The sequence below is a fragment of the Nerophis ophidion genome, linkage group LG24, assembly GCF_033978795.1.
Source record: "Nerophis ophidion isolate RoL-2023_Sa linkage group LG24, RoL_Noph_v1.0, whole genome shotgun sequence".
Classification (NCBI taxonomy): Eukaryota; Metazoa; Chordata; class Actinopteri; order Syngnathiformes; family Syngnathidae; genus Nerophis; species Nerophis ophidion.
This window is the reverse complement of record NC_084634.1, coordinates 8,438,888-8,460,824: the sequence shown is the minus strand read 5'-3', so window position 1 is coordinate 8,460,824 and position 21,937 is coordinate 8,438,888. Positions and strand designations below refer to the sequence as shown.

General features: G+C 40.1%; 2 protein-coding genes across 2 annotated transcripts in view; one reads left to right on the top strand and one right to left on the bottom strand.

Annotated features, from left to right (window-relative positions):
- LOC133542284 (kinesin light chain 1) overlaps positions 1 to 21,937 on the bottom strand; it is a 242,844-nt gene that overhangs the window by 192,078 nt on the left and 28,829 nt on the right. The gene's annotated exons all lie outside the window — the stretch shown is intronic.
- Positions 6,423 to 18,406, top strand: LOC133542289 (creatine kinase B-type). Its single transcript, XM_061886280.1, has 8 exons — positions 6,423 to 6,554; positions 6,716 to 6,917; positions 10,152 to 10,306; positions 10,366 to 10,498; positions 10,575 to 10,746; positions 10,823 to 10,946; positions 17,951 to 18,140; positions 18,199 to 18,406. The coding sequence occupies exons 2-8, from the start codon at positions 6,725 to 6,727 to the stop codon at positions 18,375 to 18,377; spliced, it is 1,146 nt and encodes a 381-aa protein (XP_061742264.1). The 5' UTR covers positions 6,423 to 6,554; positions 6,716 to 6,724; the 3' UTR covers positions 18,378 to 18,406.

The window sequence follows — 21,937 nt, the reverse complement described above, 5'->3', positions numbered from 1 at the left end:
TCCAGGATATAATAATAGAATTCCATATTTTCACCAGAAAATTAACAAAAACTATTCGAATATAATATCCTAATAGTTTTTGTTAATTTTTGCATTGTATATAGCAGTGGTCCCCAACTTTTTTGTAGCTGCAGACGGGACAACGCTTGATAATTTGTCCCGCGGCCCGGCGGGGGGGAAGGAGGGTGGGATTCTTTTTTTTTTTTTTCTTTGTCATTAAAAAGGGAGGTTTTTGTCATGGAAATTAGAGGTTTTTTTGGGTTGGTGCACTAATTGTAAGTATATCTTGTGTTTTGTATGTTGATTTAATAAAAATAAAAAGTATTTTTTATTTTTTATTTATTTATTATTTTTTTAAAATTAAATAAATAAATAAATTATTCTGCGGCCCGGTACCTACCCGGTGGTTGGGGACCACTGATTATAGGCAAAAAAAAAGAGTCATTACAAACATTCCGAAAATTCTAAATGTGGACTGATAAATAAGTAATGTAAGTAAAAAAGTAAGGTGTGAGACATTACCAAGATAAAAAAAAAATCTTAAATGTCTCCAATAAAGACAAAGGGCGTTTCGATCTATTATTATTTTCCAAGATTGTATTAATAGTTTGAAATCATTAAACCAATTGGGGAATTTGAGTTTCACTTTAAGAAATGTATTATTGTAACCTTTTTTTTTTTTAGCTTGCAACATATAATAACATTATTACTCATTTCTTGGTTGTTTTCGTTCATAAATAAACCATATTTAATCTATTCTATAGGAAATGAGGATATCCATGTACATTAGTTTTTTCAGCCAACTTCTGATCTTTCAAAATAAATGTACAGTATTATAATCCAAAAGCAAATAATTCACATATTTGAGTGCAGGGATGTCCAAAGTGGGGCCCCTTTTGTTATTTTGTACGGTGAGACATATTCACGCTGACCACTTTACGTGGAACCCGACTTAAACAAGTTGAAAAACTTATTCGGGTGTTACTATTTAGTGGTCAATTGTACGGAATATGTACTTTACTGTGCTATCTGCTAATAAAAGTTTCAATCAATCACTTTCAAGGTGCACAATCATCGATGACACGTCCCCAAGGCTACGCTGTAAAAAAGCTCAGTTGCCAGAAATTTACCGTTAAATCATCAGAGGTACCATTTTTCCATTTATGATAATGCACTGTAAAAACAGGGAATGTAGATTTTACGGTAAAAAAAAAAAAAATCATCTCATTTGCCAGAATGTTGCTGCAAAAACAACAGTGATACGGTTTTTCTATTTATTGTAATGCACTGTGAATAAATGGCCATAGATTTTTACAGTAAAAAAACCAAACTGACAGCTCAGTAACCACAATTTTACTGTAAAAACAACAGTGATAGAGTTTTTCAATTTCCAGTTTTTGGTGTAAAAACCACCGTAAATGTTATGGTAATATTCAGATGACTGAGCTAACAGTTTTGTTAATCCTGAAATAAATCGATTTTTTTTTTTACAGGCTGACTAGAATTTCAGAACACTTGCTTCACGGGAAAGTTGTGCCGTTTCGCCCACGTCCTATAATGGAATCCTAAATTCTTCGACAGTTAGCATCTTCCATGTGTCTTTGAAAAATGTTGAAAGCGATCGGATAAAATATCTAGGAGATACAGGTTACAGAACACCTGGAAATGACAAAATCCTGTGGAAAATTACCTTTTTTTTTTAATGTTTCAAGGTTAAAAATGCTGAGATGAGGTGGCGACTTGTCCAGGTGTGTACGCCGCCTTCCGTCCGATTGTAGCTGAGATAGGCACCAGCGCCCCCCCGCGACCCGAAAGGGAATAAACGGGAGAAAATGGATGGATGGAGGTTAAAAATGTACATAAAAGTTGCTTATTAACTGAATTAGGCACACAATTTATATTTATATATGACAATACTAGGCTATATTCTTCTGTCACATGGTAAAAATTAGTGATCTGCGATACCACTGATTTGCTTTCTGAACTGATACCAAGTACAATTTAGGCTGGTATCGGCGATGTTGATCCGATACTCTGTGCAAATATACCCGTGTCTGCTAAAATGTTATGTATGTATTTCAAATAATAACCTGTCTATGTAAAAATACTAAAGTAAAAATGTAAGAAAAAAAGAGCAAAACAATGGAAAAAGTTAAATTTTTAAAACTAATTATTGATAAAAAAATATTTATATATATACTTATTCACATATAACAAAAATACATGTTCATAATATTACATAATATATATTTCAGCATTTTTTTTTTTTAAATGAAAAAACATCATCTTGTTTTTTCTTCACTTTTCAGTATGCGACCCCGGATCCAAAATATTAAAAGCTTGCAAAAATAAAAATAAAAATATACTTAATTTTAGTTAATAAGAAAAAAATAAACAATCATTAAATGAATAAATGTGAAAAATGACAACAACCCAAATTAGCACTGTTAAATGTGTAACTCAACATGCATATTTCCTTACAGGCATCATTTTGGACACACAATTATATTAATGTTTGTATTCTATTCTTACACGGGGGCAGAAAAAACAAACTGTAAAAATGTCAGAAAAAGGAGAAAGAAAGTGGGTATGTAATGAGAAAAAGATTAAATGTTGTAACTAATAATTAAAAACAATATACTTATAACCACCAACAACCTGCTCAGTGGCCTAGTGGTTAGACTGTCCGCCCTGCAAACCCCGGCCGAGTTATACCAAAGACTATAAAAAATGGGACCCCTTACCTCCCAGCATCAAGCAAAACTCAGCATCCAGTAGGAATTGGGGGTTAAATCACCAAAAATGATTACCGGGCGCTGCCACCCGCTGCTGCTCACTGCTCCCCTCACCTCCCAGTGGGTGATCACACCTAGTGTGTGTGTGTGTGACTATCATGGGTACTTTAACTTTAACTTTAATACACAGCTGTTTTTAGCATTTAAAAAAAAAATAAAAACAGATCAATATGGGCCCCCAGCGTACATTGAATTAAGCAGAAAAAGTTTGGACACACCTGAATTAAAATATCAAAAGTATTGGTATTTTTGAGAATTGATATCAGACTTCTCCAATATTAATTGAACAAATTGCAAAAGATTCAGCAACACAGATGTCCAAAAAACTGTGTAATTATGCCGTTAAAGCAGACGACTTTTAGCTGTGTGTGTGTGCAGCGCTCATACTTCCTAAAAACGCGTGACGTCTTGCGTACACGTCATCATTACGTGACGTTTTCAAGACGAAACTCCCGGGAAATTTTAAATTGTACTTTAGTAAACTAAAAAACCCGTATTGGCATGTGTTGCAATGTTAGTATTTCATCATTGATATATAAACTATCAGACTGTGTGGTGGGTAGTAGTGGCTTTCAGTAGGTCTTAAAGTTGATGATTACTTCTATGTGTAGAAATATTTATTTATAATTGAATCACTTGTTTATTTTTAACAAGTTTTTAGTTATTTTTATATCTTTTTTTCCAAATAGTTCAAGAAAGACCACTACAAATGAGCAATATTTTTGCACTGTTATACAATTTAATAAATCAGAAACTGGTGACAAGCAGCGCCAGCGACCCACGCCTTGGTCTAAGTCAGACCTACATAGAGGTTTTTGTTTCATGTCTCTACGACATTCCTAACAGAAGTTACAAGCAGTTTTGTCTGGGTTTTTTCCTAGGGGGTGCTAGTGCGCAATTTTGACTTCTGGGGTTTGGTTTTTTATTAGATGGCAATTTTCGCCAGTCCTGATGTGTGTGTAAAATTTGGTGAGTTTTGAAACATGTTAAGGGGGTCAAATTACAGCTCGGCTTTTCTGGATGTTGTTGATACATAGTGCTGTATTTTACTTTTTTATGTCTTTTTTTCAACCAAAAATGCTTTGCTCTGATTAGGGGGTACTTGAATTAAAAACATGCACCTGGGGATAGGTTGATTGGCAACTCTAAATTGGCCCTAGTGTGTGAATGTGAGTGTGAATGTTGTTTGTCTATCTGTGTTGGCCCTGCGATAAGTTGGTGACTTGTCCAGGGTGTACCCCGCCTTCCGCCCGATTGTAGCTGAGATAGGCGCCAGCGACCCCGAACGGGAATAAGCGGTAGAAAATGGATGGATGGATGAATCACTTGTTTATTTTTTAACAAGTTTTTAGTTATTTTTATATCTTTTTTTCCAAATAGATCAAGAAAGACCACTACAAATGAGCAATATTTTTGCACTGTTATACAATTTAATAAATCAGAAACTGGTGACAAGCAGCGCCCGCGACCCAAGCCTTGGTCTAAGTCAGACCTACATAGAGGTTTTTGTTTCATGTCTCTACGACATTCCTAACAGAAGTTACAAGCAGTTTTGTCTGTTTTTTTTCCTAGGGGGTGCTAGTGCGCAATTTTGACTTCTGGGGTTTGTTTTTTTATTAGATGGCAATTTTCGCCAGTCCTGATGTGTGTGTAAAATTTGGTGAGTTTTGAAACATGTTAAGGGGGTCAATTTACAGCTCGGCTTTTCTGGATGTTGTTGATACATAGTGCTGTATTTTACTTCTTTATGTCTTTTTTTCAACCAAAAATGCTTTGCTCTGATTAGGGGGTACTTGAATTAAAAACATGCACCTGGGGATAGGTTGATTGGCAACTCTAAATTGGCCCCTAGTGTGTGAATGTGCGTGTGAATGTTGTTTGTCTATCTGTGTTGGCCCTGCGATAAGTTGGTGACTTGTCCAGGGTGTACCCCGCCTTCCGCCCGATTGTAGCTGAGATAGGCGCCAGCGCCCCCCGCAACCCCGAAAGGGAATAAGCGGTAGAAAATGGATGAATCACTTGTTTATTTTTTAACAAGTTTTCAGTTATTTTTATATCTTTTTTTCCAAATAGTTCAAGAAAGACCACTACAAATGAGCAATATTTTTGCACTGTTATACAATTTAATAAATCAGAAACTGTGACAAGCAGCGCCCGCGACCCACGCCTTAGTCTAAGTCAGACCTACATAGAGGTTTTTGTTTCATGTCTCTACGACATTCCTAACAGAAGTTACAAGCAGTTTTGTCTGGGTTTTTTCCTAGGGGGTGCTAGTGCGCAATTTTGACTTCTGGGGTTTGGTTTTTTATTAGATGGCAATTTTCGCCAGTCCTGATGTGTGTGTAAAATTTGGTGAGTTTTGAAACATGTTAAGGGGGTCAAATTACAGCTCGGCTTTTCTGGATGTTGTTGATACATAGTGCTGTATTTTACATCTTTATGTCTTTTTTTCAACCAAAAATGCTTTGCTCTGATTAGGGGGTACTTGAATTAAAAACATGCACCTGGGGATAGGTTGATTGGCAACTCTAAATTGGCCCTAGTGTGTGAATGTGCGTGTGAATGTTGTTTGTCTATCTGTGTTGGCCCTGCGATAAGTTGGTGATTTGTCCAGGGTTGTACCCCGCCTTCCGCCCGATTGTAGCTGAGATAGGCGCCAGCGCCCCCCGCGACCCCGAAAGGGAATAAGCGGCAGAAAATGGATGGATGGATGAATCACTTGTTTATTTTTTAACAAGTTTTCAGTTATTTTTATATCTTCTTTTCCAAATAGTTCAAGAAAGACCACTACAAATGAGCAATATTTTTGCACTGTTATACAATTTAATAAATCAGAAACTGGTGACAAGCAGCGCCCGCGACCCAAGCCTTGGTCTAAGTTGGACCTACATAGAGGTTTTTGTTTCATGTCTCTACGACATTCCTAACAGAAGTTACAAGCAGTTTTGTCTGGGTTTTTTCCTAGGGGGTGCTAGTGCGCAATTTTGACTTGTGGGGTTTGGTTTTTTATTAGATGGCAATTTTCGCCAGTCCTGATGTGTGTGTAAAATTTGGTGAGTTTTGAAACATGTTAAGGGGGTCAAATTACAGCTCGTCTTTTCTGGATGTTGTTGATACATAGTGCTGTATTTTACTTCTTTATGTCTTTTTTTCAACCAAAAATGCTTTGCTCTGATTAGGGGGTACTTGAATTAAAAACATGCACCTGGGGATAGGTTGATTGGCAACTCTAAATTGGCCCTAGTGTGTGAACGTGAGTGTGAATGTTGTTTGTCTATCTGTGTTGGCCCTGCGATAAGTTGGTGATTTGTCCAGGGTTGTACCCCGCCTTCCGCCCGATTGTAGCTGAGATAGGCGCCAGCGCCCTCCGCGACCCCAAAAGGGAATAAGCGGTAGAAAATGGATGGATGGATGAATTAAAAAAATGTTTTCATCACTGAAAAAAGGTTGAAAACCACTAGTGTAAAGAAAAAAAACAAAAAAAGAAAAAAAACGGGAACTCGCCTTCTTGAATCATGCCATTATTTTTGCAGTCACGTGAGTGCGGCAGGGGGCGGGCTTTAGTGTCGAGGCGGACCAATCGGAGCACTGCGCGGCGCGGACGAGGGCAACAGAGCGTCCAATGGGAGGCGAGCATGGCTGCCTATAAAAGCGGATGCTGGGAGCGGAGGACCGGGAGGTCGTCTTTGGGACTGTGCCGGCAAAATAGGGATCTTCGTGTCAGTGCCCGCTAGTAGTTGTAGCAGCCGCACACAAAAGGTAAGGCCTTAAAAAAAATAAAATAAAACGCTATTTGACAGAAATAGTTGGATTTGAAAGCGGTTTGTTTTTGACGCGGCGTTGATTGAGTGCACCTGTGCCGAGTATTGGAACGACGTCGTCCCCCCATAACCCTCTTAACCCTCCGCCTCGGCCCGCAGGGAGCAGCCATGCCGTTCGGGAACACCCACAACCTGACCAAGATGAACTATGCCTCGGACCAGGAGTACCCGGACCTGAGCAAGCACAACAACCACATGGCCAAGGTGCTGACCGCCGACATGTACGAGCGGCTGAGGAGCAAGCAGACCCCCAGCGGCTTCACGCTCGACGACGTCATCCAGACCGGGGTCGACAACCCCGGTAAGTGAGGATTTACCGCCGCAGAAAGACGAGTGCGCGCCTATTAGTCGCATTACGGTGCCTCTCCCGCCGAGGGTCGCGGTTGCATAATCCAGACGGGATTTACGGTCCTTTTTAAAGACTATTTTTTATAATAATATTAATGTTAATAATTTACTTTAAACACATTAATGGACATAAAATGGCCGAAAGTGCATCAGATACAGTGTCCCCCCCCCCCCTTCCAACAAGTAAAATAAAGTAATAATACGATCAAATTAAAGTAATATGGATAGATAACATAAAACCACAGATTTACTTGCATTCGAATACTGCAATTTCAATATACAACAATATTGTCAAATGCTTGTTCATAATTACCCTATGTCTGGCATGCTTGCCAACCTTGAGACCCAAATACTTATTGTCCACCATAATTTACAAATAAATTCCTACAATGTGAATTCCTGGAATTTTTTTTTCACATTCTGTCTCTCACAGTTGAAGTGTACCTATGATGAAAATTACAGACCTCTGTCATCATTTTAAGTGGGAGAACTTGCACACAGTGGCTGACTAAATACTTTTTTGCCCCACTGTATATATGTGTGTGTGCGTGACGAACGGCTTGCGACCGTATCTGTTCTATCGTCACTTAAAAGAGCCGTTGGAAAGACTCTGGTCAGGAACCTCATTGGGGTTCCAGTCCTGTAGAGTGGAAATGCGCGAAGGCAGCTTGAGAATTTCGCATCTGTAAACGCTTTACGACGATTTGTAAAAGTCCTTGTTCACAAACAACCGTTCAAAAGACTTGAATTGTTCGTGAACGTCAGCATGGCAATGTGCGTATTAAGAAACTTCCGGGATGATTGTCCCTTTTTGGGGTGGCGGGGGTTGCTGGACCCTATCTTAGCTGCATTGGGAATTAATGTTGGGAATTATTGACATATTCAAGGCTCCAGCTACTTTACATTAAATATTTGACTTCTGAGTTTTAGGGGCGGGAATATTGTATACGTTTTGAGTATGCCATACATAAAGGTTTTCTTTGGTTAAAAACAGTATAAAACTCAAAAAGAAAAACATGAAATAAACATATAAGCGGATACGGATTTCTCCCCCCCTTGTTTACCTGTATCTCACCTTTTTTGTAAGGAGCAGACCCGTCAGCGATCCTGTTCTGGCTCCCTGTAATGTTGGTCTAATCCTGAATGGGATTGTGCTGAAAATGTTAATTTGACCTTCAGGAAGAAGCACCAACATTGTCAATGAGGGGACGGTTAGGCTCCGGCTTCCTGTAACCGGATCCAAAATGATGAGGGGCCGTTAGGGACATTATTCAAAATTACCTCTTACATACACTACTGAAATGCTCTCACAAACAACTGAAAGCTTTTTCTCTCACACACATTACTGAAACACTCTCATACACACTGTTTATGTGAGAGCATTCCAGTAACGTGTATGAGTGTTTCAGTAGTGTGTGTGAGTGAGAAAAAAACATTTTAGTTTATGTGAGAATTTCAGTAGTGTATAAGAGTGTTTCAGTAGTGTGTGTGAGAGAGAAAAACATTTTAGTTGTTTATGTTTCAGTAGTGTGTGTGTGTGTGTGTGTGTGTGAGAAAAAAACATTTCAGTTTATGTGAGCATTTCGGTAATGTGTGAGTGTTTCAGTAGTGTTTATAAGAGAAAAACATTTCAGTTTATGTGAGAGCATTTCAGTAGTGTATGAGTGTTTCAGTAGTGTGTGTAAGAGTGTGTGTGTGTGAGAGAAACAATTCAGTTTATGAGAGTGTTTCAGTAGTGTTCATAAGAGAAAAACATATCAGTTGTTAATGTGAGAGCATTTCAGTAGTGTGTATGAGTGTTTCAGTAGTGTGTGTGGGAGAAAAAATTCAGTTTGAGAGCATTTCAGTAGTGTGTGTGAGAGAGAAAAACATTTTAGTTTTTATGTTTCAGTAGTGTGTGAGTATTTCAGTCGTGTGTGTGTGTGAGAAAAAACATTTCAGTGTATGTGAGCATTTCGGTAATGTGTGAGTGTTTCAGTAGTGTTTATGTGAGAGCATTTCAGTAGTGTATGAGTGTTTCAGGAGTGTGTGTGTGAGAGAGAAACAATTCAGTTTATGTGAGTGTTTCAGTAGTGTTCATAAGAGAAAAACATATCAGTTGTTTATGTGAGAGCATTTCAGTAGTGTGTGTGAGGGAAAAACATTTCAGTTAATGTGAGAGCATATCAGTAGTGTGTATGAGTGTTTCAGTAGTGTTTACCAGTATTTCAGTAGTGTGTGTAGTGTGTGTGTGTGAGAGAAAAATTTCAGTTTATGTGAGTGTTTCAGTAGTGTATGAGTGTTTCAGTAGTGTGTGTGTGAGAGAGAAAAACATTTTAGTTTTTTGTTTCAGTAGTGTGTGAGTATTTCAGTCGTGTGTGTGAGAAAAAAACATTTGTTTATGTGAGCATTTCGGTAATGTGTGAGTGTTTCAGTAGTGTTTATAAGAGAAAAAAAATTCAGTTGTTTATGTGAGAGTGTTTCAGTAGTATGTGTGTGTGAGAGAAACAATTCAGTTTGTGAGTGTTTCAGTAGTGTTTATAAGAGAAAAAAAATTCAGTTGTTTATGTGAGAGCATTTCAGTAGTATATGAGTGTTTCAGTAGTGTGTGTGTGTGTGTGTGTGTGTGTGTGTGTGAGAGAAACAATTCAGTTTATGTGAGTGTTTCAGTAGTGTTCATAAGAGAAAAACATATCAATTGTTTATGTGAGAGCATTTCAGTAGTGTATGAGTGTTTCAGTAGTGTGTGAGAGAAAAAAATCAGTTTGTGAGAGCATTTCAGTAGTGTGTGAGAGAGAAAAACATTTTAGTTGTTTGAGTGTTTCAGTAGTGTGTGAGTATTTGTCGTGTGTGTGTGAAAAAAACATTTCAGTTAATGTGAGAGCATATCAGTAGTGTGTATGAGTGTTTCAGTAGTGTGTGTGAGAGAAAAATTTCAGTTTATGTGAGGGTTTCAGTAGTGTTTATAAGAGAAAAACGTTTCAGTTGTCTATGTGAGAGCATTTCAGCAGTGTGTATAAGAGTGTTTCAGTAGTGTGTGTGAGAAAAAACATTTCAGTAGTGTGTATAAGAGTGTTTCAGTAGTGCGAGTGAGGGAATAACATTTCAGTTGTTTATGTGAGAGCATTTCAGTGGTGTATGTAAGAGGTAATTCGGAATAATGTCCCTAACGGCCACAAAATGGGTGACGTGTGACTTACGTGTGCAGGTCATCCGTTCATCATGACGGTGGGCTGTGTCGCCGGAGACGAGGAGACCTACGAGGTCTTCAAGGAGCTGTTGGACCCCATCATCCAGGACCGTCACGGCGGGTACAAGCCCACAGACAAGCACAAGACAGACCTGGACTTCGGCAACCTGAAGGTATGTCACGTCCCTGAGTTGTCACCTGCTGTGAACGGACTGACCCCTGGGACCCTCAGGGAGGCGACGACCTGGACCCCAACTATGTCCTGAGCTCTCGTGTCCGAACGGGCCGCAGCATCCGTGGCTTCTGCCTGCCGCCTCACTGCAGCCGAGGGGAGCGCCGCGCCGTGGAGACTCTCTCCATCGAAGGTAAAGGTCGTCCTGGAGCCTGGTGGGCGCCCTCTGGTGGCTGCAAGTGGTAATGATGCCTTGTCTCCTGGCGCAGCTCTGGCTTCGCTCACCGGGGACCTGAAGGGCAAATACTACGCCTTGAAGAACATGACGGACGCGGAGCAGGAGAAGCTGATCGACGACCACTTCCTGTTTGACAAGCCCGTGTCCCCCCTGCTGCTGGCGTCCGGGATGGCCCGGGACTGGCCCGACGCTCGAGGCATCTGGTAGGACCCGGGCTTCGGCCTCGCGGGCGTCTCGGCAAAGACGGGCGGGACTTCACGGCAGTGGGTCATTCCGCAGGCACAACGACAACAAGACCTTCCTGGTGTGGGTGAACGAGGAGGACCACCTGAGGGTCATCTCCATGCAGAAAGGAGGGAACATGAAGGAGGTCTTCCAGCGCTTCTGCACCGGACTCACCAAGGTCAGGAACACGGACGACCTTCTGCCTCGTAAAAGAGCGTGGAAAGTCGTCTCGATTGTACTTGGTCTTGACGGAATGTTTCACTGGAGGATCTGAAGTCTTTGTGTTGATGAGGACCTAACGTTACGGTTCAAGAGAAAATTGAGGATGACTTTGGTGTTTAAAGGCCTACTGAAATGAGATTTTATTTAAACAGGGATAGCAGGTCCATTCTATGTGTCATACTTGATCATTTCGCGATATTGCCATATTTTTGCTGAAAGGATTTAGTAGAGAACATCCACATTAAAGTGTGCAACTTTCGGTGCTAACAGAAAAGCCCTGCCTCTACCGGAAGTCGCAGACGATGACGTCACACGTGTGGGGGCTCCTCACATATTCACGTCGATTTAAATGGGAGCCTCCAACAAAAAGTGCTATTCGGATCGAGTAAACGACAATTTCGCCATTTATTTTGAGCGAGAATGAAAGATTTGTGTTTGAGGATATTGATAGCGACGGACTAGAAAGGTTAAAAAAAAAAAACGCGATTGCATTGGGACGGATTCCGATGTTAGAGACATTTACTAGAATAATTCTGGGAAATCCTTTCTTTAAATGGGTTGTACTTGTATAGCGCTTTTCTACCTTCAAGGTACTCAAAGCGCTTTGACACTACTTCCACATTTACCCATTCACACACACATTCACACACTGATGGAGGGAGCTGCCATGCAAGGCGCCAACCAGCACTCATCAGGAGCAAGGATGAAGTGTCTTGCTCAGGACACAACGGACGTGACGAGGTTGGTACTAGGTGGGATTTGAACCAGGGACCCTCGGGTTGCGCACGGCCACTCTACCACTGCGCCACGCCATCCCATCTTTCTATTGTGTTGCTAGTGTTTTAGTGAGTTAAATAGTACCTGATAGTCGGAAGGGTGTCTCCACGGGTTTGACGCCAATGTCTCAGGGGAGTCGACGGCAGCTTTATGGACGCAGCTTTTCTCCGGTAAGAAGCGACCTTTTTTTAACCACAATTTTCTCACCGAAACCTGCTGGTTGAGTCTGGATTCATGTTGGCTTGACCGCGCTCTGATCCATAGTAAATTTTAAACAAGGAATCACCGTGTGTTTGTGTGGCTAAAGCAGTGGTTCTTAACCTGGGTTCGATCGAACCCTAAGGGTTTGGTGAGTCGGCCTCAGGGGTTCGACGAAACGTCTGCCGCGGAGGTCAAGACACACCCAACTCATCGTAAAAATAAAAACTTCTCCCTATCCGCATATTATGGACCCCCCCCCCAAACAATGTTCCCTCTGATTTGCAAGGGTGTAATTTGTTGTGAGTTCATGCACTGTGTTGGTTTTGTTCTTTGAACAAGCTAGGTGATGCTCATGCACGGTTCATTTTTGTGCACCAGTAAAAAAAAAACATACAACTTTGTCTTGAATAACAAAGAAAAAAAGCATTTTATTTTTCACTAAAGGGTTCGGTGAATGCGCATATGAAACTGGTGGGGTTCGGTACCTCCAACAAGGTTAAAGGGGAACATTATCACCAAACCTATGCAAGCGTCAATATATATCTTGTTGTTGCAGAAAAAAGACCATGTATTTTTTTTAACCGGTTTCCAAACTCTAAATTGGTGAATTTTGGCAAATTAAACGCCTTTCTGTTTATCGGTCTTGTAGCGATGACGTCAGAACGTGACGTCTCCGAGGTAATACAGCCGCCATTTTCATTTTCAAAACATTACAAACACCGGGTCTCAGCTCTGTTATTTTCCGTTTTTTCGACTATTTTTTGGAACCTTGGAGACATCATGCCTCGTCGGAGGGTGTAACAACACTAACAGGGAGGGATTCAAGTTGCACCACTGGCAAGAAATCTCCCGCCAGACCCCCATTGAATGTACCAAAGTGTCTCCACATTTTACCGGCGATGCTAAGACAGACATGGCACAGAGATGTATGGATAACCTGCAGATGCATTTGCAACGATTAAGTCAACAAAATCACAAAGGTGAGTTTTGTTGATGTTGTTGACTTATGTGCTAATCAGACATATTTGGTCACGGCATGACTGCCAGCTAATCGATGCTAACATGCTATTTACGCTAGCTGTATGTACATTTGAAACTATATACCCACATTTAATGCGAAACAAACACTTACCAATCAACATATTTAAGTTGCTCCAGTGTCACCAGATGCGAAAGTCCTGATCGTTTGGTCCGCACATTTTACCGGCGATGCTAAGACAGACATGGCACAGAGATGTATGGATAACCTGCAGATGCATTTGCAACGATTAAGTCAACGAAATCACAAAGGTGAGTTTTGTTAATGTTGTTGACTTATGTGCTAATCAGACATATTTGGTCGCAGCATGACTACCAGCTAATCGATGCTAACATGCTACGCTAATCAATGCTAACATGCTATTTACGCTAGCTGTATGTACATTTGAAACTAGATACCAACATTTAATGCGAAACAAATACTTACCAATCGACGGATTTAAGTTGCTCCAGTGTCACCAGATGCGAAAGTCCTGATCGTTTGGTCCGCACATTTTACCGGCGATGCTAAGGCAGCCATGCTATGGGCCACTTCATTAGGTACACCCATGCTATGGCCGAATAGCGTCAATAGCTTCAATTTCTTCTTCAATTTCGTTTTATCTGCCTCCATACTCCGACCATCTGTTTCAATACATGCGTAATCTGTTGAATCGCTTAAACCGCTGAAATCCGAGTCTGAATCCGAGCTAATGTTGCTATATCTTGCTGTGGTAACCGCCATGTTTGTATTGGCAGCCCTGTATGACGTCACAGGGAAATGGATAGTCGCATCGCTAATAGCGAAAATCAAGAACTTTAAAGCTTTTTTTAGGGATATTCCGGGAGGTGTAACATTTTGAAAAAAACTTCGAAAAATAAAACAAGCCACTTGGAACTGATTTGAACCTTTTGAAATTGTAATAATGTTCCCCTTTAAGAACCACTGGGCTAAAGGCTAAAGCTTCCCAATTCCATCTTTCTACTGTGACTTCTCCAATATTAATTGAACAAATTGCAAAAGATTCAGCAACACAGATGTTCAAAATACTGTGTAATTATGCCGTTAAAGCAGACGACTTTTAGCTGTGTGTGTGTGCAGCGCTCATACTTCCTGAAAACCCGTGACGTCTTGCGTACACGTCATCATTACACAACGTTTTCAACAAGAAACTCCCGGGAAATTTAAAATTGCAATTTAGTAAACTAAAAAGGCCGTATTGGCATGTGTTGCAATGTTAATATTTCATCATTGATATATAAACTATCAGACTGTGTGGCTTTCTGTAGGCCTTTAATAGAACCTGTTAGTTGTGAAGTCAACGTTTACAAAAACATAAAAGTTGAGTGAAATGTCTTTACAAAAAAGTTAAAGCTGCGTAAAGTCTGTTACGCTTAAGTGTCGGCCGTTCACCATGAAAACTTAAGACTTCTTACGGAAACCCTCATCTATAGTTTTAATGGTCTTTGTTTAAAACTTGTTGGGTTTTACGTTGGTAAAGTCTTTGTTTTGTTGAAATCTTGGACATTTACGAAAAACGTACACGATTTGTCAAGGTTTTTTGTTTTTTTTCCTCCCCCCGAACAAGTCTCGATGGTAAATATACATTATTGACAATCCTTGTTTAAAACATGTTAGATTTGAGAAACTCGAAATCGTTGACGTTTTTTTTTTTGAAGACTGTTCTTTAGTCTTGAGGAGTTTTTTTTTTTTACAAAAGTCTGCAGGTTCCGTGCTCAATTTTAATGTCCTCCTGAAAACACGTAAATCTGGTTAGAGGACAACGCAATTTTAGCGCAAAACTTGTGTTAAAGGGTTCAACTTGGTGTTTGACGTTTATGAAGAACATAGGTGAGCTATGAGTATTAGGTTTTTTTTGTTTTTTTTTTGACGGAGATAACAAACTTACATGGTTAACAATCTGCTTTGTTTCACGTTTGGTAAATAAAGGACGTCACGTAAAAAGGGACCCAATTTTACAAAAACACTGCGAACTGAACGTAATTACTTTCCGATTTAACGTGTATTAGGTTAGTAGAAAACTGGAAGTGTTTATGTCTACCGAAAAGTTAGATTCAAAGTTTTTAGGTTACGATGCAAAAGACTCTGCTTAGTTCCTAGCTAAAGGAAAGTAGTTTACGATCTTTTGTACGGGTTAGTTAGCGACGTGTCTCCAATGCTAACTAAACACAAGTACTTTACGATTTAATGTGTATTAGGTTAGTAGAAAACTGGAAGTGTTGTCGACCAAAAACTTAAATTCAAGGTTTTTAGGTTACGATACAAAATACTCCGCTTAGTTTCTAACTAGAGTAGTTTACAATATTTTGTCCGGGTTAGTTAGGGACCTGTCTCCAATGCTAACTAAACACAAGTACTTTACGATTTAACGTGTATTAGGTTAGTAGAAAACTGGAAGTGTTGTCGACAAAACTTAGATTCAAAGTTTTTAGGTTATGATTCTAAACACCCGGTAATTTACGATCTTTTGTACGGGTTAGTTAGGGACCTGTCTCCAATGCTAACTAAACATAAGTACTATACGATTTAACGTGTATTAGGTTAGTAGAAAAATGGAAGTGTTTATGTCTACCGAAAAGTTAGATTCAAAGTTTTTAGGTTACGATGCAAAAGACTCCACTTAGTTCCTAACTAAAGGAAAGTAGTTTACGATCTTTTGTACGGGTTTGTTAGCGACGTGTCTCCAATGCTAACAAAACACAAGTACTTTACGATTTAACGTGTATTAGGTTAGTAGAAAACCGGAAGTGTTGTCGACCAAAAACTTAAATTCAAGGTTTTTAGGTTACGATACAAAATACTCCGCTTAGTTCCTAACTAGAGTAGTTTACAATATTTTGTCCGGGTTAGGGACATGTGTCCAATGCTAACTAAACACAACTACTTTACGATTTAACGTGTATTAGGTTAGTAGAAAACTGGAAGCGTTGTCGACAGAAAACTTAGATTCTAAGTTTTTAGGTTACTATGCAAAAGACTCCACTTAGTTCCTAACTAAAGGAAAGTAGTTTACGATCTTTTGTACGGGTTAGTTAGGGACCTGTCTCCAATGCTAACTAAACATAAGTACTATACAATTTAACGTGTATTAGGTTAGTAGAAAACTGGAAGTGTTGTCGACCGAAAACTTAGATTCAAAGTTTTTAGGTTACTATGCAAAAGACTCCACTTAGTTCCTAACTAAAGGAAAGTAGTTTACGATCTTTTGTACGGGTTAGTTAGGGACCTGTCTCCAATGCTAACTAAACACAAGTACTTTACGATTTAACGTGTATTAGGTTAGTAGAAAACTGGAAGTGTTGTCGACCAAAAACTTATATTCGAGGTTTTTAGGTTACGATACAAAATACTCCGCTTAGTTCCTAACTAGAGTAGTTTACAATATTTTGTCCGGGTTAGTTAGGGACATGTGTCCAATGCTAACTAAACACAAGTACTTTACGATTTAACGTGTATTAGGTTAGTAGAAAACTGGAAGTGTTGTCGACCGAAAACTTAGATTCAAAGTTTTTAGGTTATGATGCAAAACACCCGGTAGTTTACGATCTTTTGTACGGGTTAGTTAGGGACCTGTCTCCAATGCTAACTAAACATAAGTACTATACGATTTAACGTGTATTAGGTTAGTAGAAAACTGGAAGTGTTTATGTCTACCGAAAAGTTAGATTCAAAGTATTTAGGTTACGATGCAAAAGACTCTGCTTAGTTCCTAACTAAAGGAAAGTAGTTTGCGATCTTTTGTACGTGTTAGTTAGCGACGTGTCTCCAATGCTAGCTAAACACAAGTACTTTACGATTTAACGTGTATTAGGTTAGTAGAAAACTGGAAGTGTTGTCGACCAAAAACTTAAATTCAAGGTTTTTAGGTTACGATACAAAATACTCCGCTTAGTTCCTAACGAGAGTAGTTTACAATATTTTGTCCGGATTAGCTAGGGACATGTGTCCAATGCTAACTAAACACAAGTACTTTACGATTTAACGTGTATTAGGTTAGTAGAAACTGGAAGTGTTGTCGACAGAAAACTTAGATTCAAAGTTTTTAGGTTATGATGCAAAACACCCGGTAGTTTACGATCTTTTGTACGGGTAAGTTAGGGACCTGTCTCCAATGCTAACTAAACACAAGTACTACACGATTTAACGTGTATTAGGTTAGTAGAAAACTGGAAGTGTTGTCGACCGAAAACTTAGATTCAAAGTTTTTAGGTTACGATGCAAAAGACTCCACTTAGTTCCTAACTAAAGGACAGTAGTTTACGATCTTTTGTACGGGTTTGTTAGCGACGTGTCTCCAATGCTAACTAAACACAAGTACTTTACGATTTAACGTGTATTAGGTTAGTAGAAAACTGGAAGTGTTGTCGACCGAAAACTTATATTCAAGGTTTTTAGGTTACGATGCAAAAGACTCCACTTAGTTCCTAACTAAAGGAAAGTAGTTTACGATCTTTTGTACGGGTTTGTTAGCGACGTGTCTCCAATGCTAACTAAACACAAGTACTTTACGATTTAACGTGTATTAGGTTAGTAGAAAACTGGAAGTGTTTATTTCTACCGAAAAGTTAGATTCAAAGTTTTTAGGTTACGATGCAAAAGACTCCTATTTCCTAACTAAAGGAAAGTAGTTTACGATCTTTTGTACGGGTTAGTTAGGGACATGTATCCAATGCTAACTAAACATGAGTACTTTACGATTTTACGTCAGTAGAAAACTGGAAATGTTTGCTGTGGACCGAAAATTTTCATTCCAATTTTTTAGGTCACGATTTGGTAAAGACTCTGCATGGATCCTAACTGAAGGAAGGTAGTTTACAATTGCTTAAAACGCCAAGACTTTGGTCCAGGTTAGTTAGGGACATGTCTCCAGCGATGTTAAAAAAAAAAAAAAAAAAAGCGCAAATAAGCTTTCTTAAAAATGTCTGTCTTCGTTGGCGTTTCAGATCGAGTCCTTGTTCAAGGACCGAGGTCACGCCTTCATGTGGAACGAGCACCTGGGCTACGTGCTCACCTGCCCGTCCAACCTGGGCACGGGTCTGCGGGCGGGCGTGCACGTGAAGCTGCCAAACATGTCCAAGAACGCCAAGTTCGAGGAGGTACTCAAGCGCCTGAGGCTCCAGAAGCGCGGGACCGGTGAGTGACTGGTCTTGTCCCTTTTTGGCGTGGAGGCACTCATTGCCTTGTCCTCCAGGGGGCGTGGACACGGCGGCGGTGGGCGGAGTCTTTGACATCTCCAACGCGGACAGACTGGGCTTCTCCGAGGTGGAGCTGGTGCAGATGGTGGTGGACGGCGTCAAGCTGCTGGTGGACATGGAGAAGAGGCTGGAGAAGGGCCAGTCCATTGAGGACCTCATGCCGGCTCAGAAGTAGAACCTGGACACCCCCCCCCCCCCCCCCCCCCCCCCTACCCTCCTTTGCCCGACAAACGTTCATCTGTCCTGGATTGCACTCCGCTTGTTGGTCTATTTAAACGTGTTCTGTAAGGTGAAGACTGATCCCAAATAAAGATCTGAAGAGAAGCTCCTCATTTCATCTGCACCACATGGACTAAAGTATTGGGACGCCGCTCCTCATCAAAACCACATTGTGTTCCTTAATTTCATTCCAATTTCGCAGAATTAATTCCTAACTTTGCAGGGTTTTTTCTGAGCATTAAGTCTGAATACGTTTCAAAACTCTAATCTAGACTTAAATTTATTTTTATTTTTTTAGGAGCATACTGGGTTCACACTAAATTGGCCCTAGTGTGTGAATGTTGTCTGTCTATCTGTGTTGGCCCTGCGATGAGGTGGCGACTTGTCCAGGGTGTACCCCGCCTTCCGCCCGATTGTAGCTGAGATAGGCGCCAGCTCCCCCCGTGACCCCGAAAGGGAATAAGCGGTAAATGGATGGATGGATGGATGGATGGATACTGGGTTCTACCACAATTTTCTTTTTTTCTTTTTTTTCCCTCAGCCTTATTAAATTTCAACAAGAAAATTACATTATCCGTTTTATTTTGGAATAAAATACTTTACATCAATGTTTAAAGTTTGGGGAAGTAAATTACGCAGAAAAAGATGGTAAAACCAAGGGCGGGATAGCTCGGTTGGTAGAGCGGCCGTGCCAGCAACTTGAGGGTTGCAGGTTCGATTCCCGCTTCCGCCATCCTAGTCACTGCCGTTGTGTCCTTGGGCAAGACACTTTACCCACCTGCTCCCAGTGCCACCCACACTGGTTTAAATGTAACTTGGATATTGGGTGTCACTATGTAAAGCGCTTTGAGTCACTAGAGAAAAGCGCTATATAAATATAATTCACTTCACTTAACACTTTTTTAAATTTTTTTTTTTTTTTTGCATTTTCCGATTTTAATTGGAGATAAACTGAATATCCCCAAAGGAGTCCGTTCTAGAACTATTATCCCAAACGTCTTCGTCATCAGAATATGTTCTAAAAAAACTCTTTACGTTCAATGGTTTAGACCCATGGTTCTCAAACCTTTTTTCAGTGATGTACCCCCTGTGAACATCTTTTTAAATCAAGTACCCCCTAATCAGAGCAAAGCATTTTTGGTTGAAAAAAAAAGAAGTAAAATCCAGCACTGTCATCAGTTTCTGATTCATTAAATTGTATAACGTTGCAAAATATTGCTCATTTGTAGTGGTCTTTCTTGAACTATTTGGGGAAAAAAACCCTAAAAACTTGTTTAAAAATAAAGTGATTCAATTATAAAAATCTCTACACATAGAAGTTATCTAAAGTGTCCTCTTTGGGGATTGTAATACAGATCCATCTGGATTAATCAACTTCATTTTAAACATTTCTTCACAAAAAAAGAAATATTTGATATTTATGCAACATGTCAACACTGAATATTGCATTGTTGCATTTTACTTTCATATTTTGTTGAAGTATTATTCAATAAATATATTTATAAAGGATTTTTGAATTGTTGCTATTTAAAAAAAAAATCTCGGGAACCTTTTTGGCTGAGAGAACCAAGAAGCCAAATATTTGAAAATGTATTTCCGTAAGAGCCACATAATATATTTTTTAACACTGAACACAACTAAACACGTGCATTTTTAAGTAAGACCAACATTTCATATCTCTTGTTTCTAAAAACATTGTTATTCTGAAGCTAAATATGGAGGGGGCGTGGCCTGCGAGCCTGCAGCGAAGCGGGGTGTTGCCAGGACCGGCCTTGAAATCAACGACAGGTGCGTAGATGGCCCAGCTGGGCCTTGTTATCTAATCACCCGTCGCTCTGTTTATAAGCAGCAGCTAGGAGGAGAGACGGGGTCGGGGCTGGAGCCAGAGCGAGAACGAGAGAGAAAAAGACAAATGCTGGAAAGCAACTGAGAGACTTACTGAAAAATAAAACAATATTGTAACCCTGAAACAAGCTCTCATGTCGGTGCTTGGTGGTCTGAAGAACCCCCAGGAGGGCAAGCCCCACACTAACCAATAATAAACAACTTATTTCTTTCCATTAACGCAACTTCTTGAACATAAAAAAGCATGAGAATGTTTTATATTTTGAACGTTATTTTTCATTACAAGTGGAATTATTCATTACTTATCGTGTTAAGCAGCGTCGGCTCGGATTGATCCGAGAGCCAGATGTGGTCATCAAAAGAGCCATAGGTTCCCTACCCCTGATTTAAACCATGGGTGTCAAACTCTGGCCCGCGGGCCAAATTTGTACGATGTATTTAATGATACCGTCACTGTAGCGTGAACTACGTTTATTTTACGTGGTCGTATACGCTGTACGTCACTGGTAATGGTGTCCGTGGTTCCTCCTCATCCACCGTACTTTCCCATTAGTTGTGTATATTAGGACAAGGCAAGCGCACAAATAGTGTTCGTGGACATCTTGACTTCCGACAACTCTGCTCTGACGTCATTTCAAAGTAGATGGGATGCAGCAATAGCGGTATAGCTCGGTTGGTAGAGTGGCCGTGCCAGCAACTTGAGGGTTGCAGGTTCGATTCCCGCTTCCGCCATCCTAGTCACTGCCGTTGTGTCCTTGGGCAAGACACTTTACCCACCTGCTCCCAGTGCCACCCACACTGGTTTAAATGTAACTTAGATATTGGGTTTCACTATGTAAAGCGCTTTGAGTCACTAGAGAAAAGTGCTATATAAATATAATTCACAATTCAATTCACAATAACAGAAGCGCGACGTAGCAGTGAGCAAACTCATCCAAAACATGGCACCACACCCCCTAAAAAGTACACCCAATGAGTGTATTTGCTTGTTTAGTTTTTTTTTTTAAACTATTTGCATTGTGGCTGTTAGCATAGAAAAAGCCATAAATTAGAAGCACCGCTTTATAAGCCGCAGTGTACGAAGCGCAGGAAAAAAGTAGCGGTTTATTGTCCGGATTTTACGGGGTGTACATGTATTTTTTAATTTTTTTTACAACTGCAGAAAGGATTATAAAACATCCATCCATCCATTTTCTACCGCTTATTCCCTTTTGGGGTCGCGGGGGGCGCTGGCGCCTATCTCAGCTACAATCGGGCGGAAGGCGGGGTACACCCTGGACAAGTCGCCACCTTATAAAACAGTTCTGGGCCATTGTTCTCTGGTCAACAAGTCAAACAGTAAACAAGAAAATAACATTTACCTTGTTTGGGGATTTAAGGTCGAAATGTTTCCCTTTTCCTTGAACTCTTCCGACGTCATTCAGTCACCACAGATATCTTCTATAGAGATGCCGCATCCACCGTTACTTCCTATTGGTGCTGACAAGTCGCAGTGGCACCATCTTGAACCGGTCTAGGGCTCCATCTAGTGACAGGATCAAAGAAGTGTCAGCACATTTAATCCAGCCTAACTTTCTAAATGATTAACTGAATTTTACGTTTTTTTTTATAGCGGCAAAGTTCGTACAAGTAGTTATGATATTGTCGTATTTTAATATTCACAGTGGGATG

Coding starts and splice junctions, on each gene's coding strand:
- LOC133542289 (XM_061886280.1), top strand. CDS start 6,725: ATGCCGTTCGGGAACACCCACAACCTGACCAAGATGAACTATGCCTCG. Junction 10,747..10,822: donor CCCGACGCTCGAGGCATCTG/GTAGGACCCGGG, acceptor GTCATTCCGCAG/GCACAACGACAACAAGACCT. Junction 10,947..17,950: donor TCTGCACCGGACTCACCAAG/GTCAGGAACACG, acceptor TTGGCGTTTCAG/ATCGAGTCCTTGTTCAAGGA.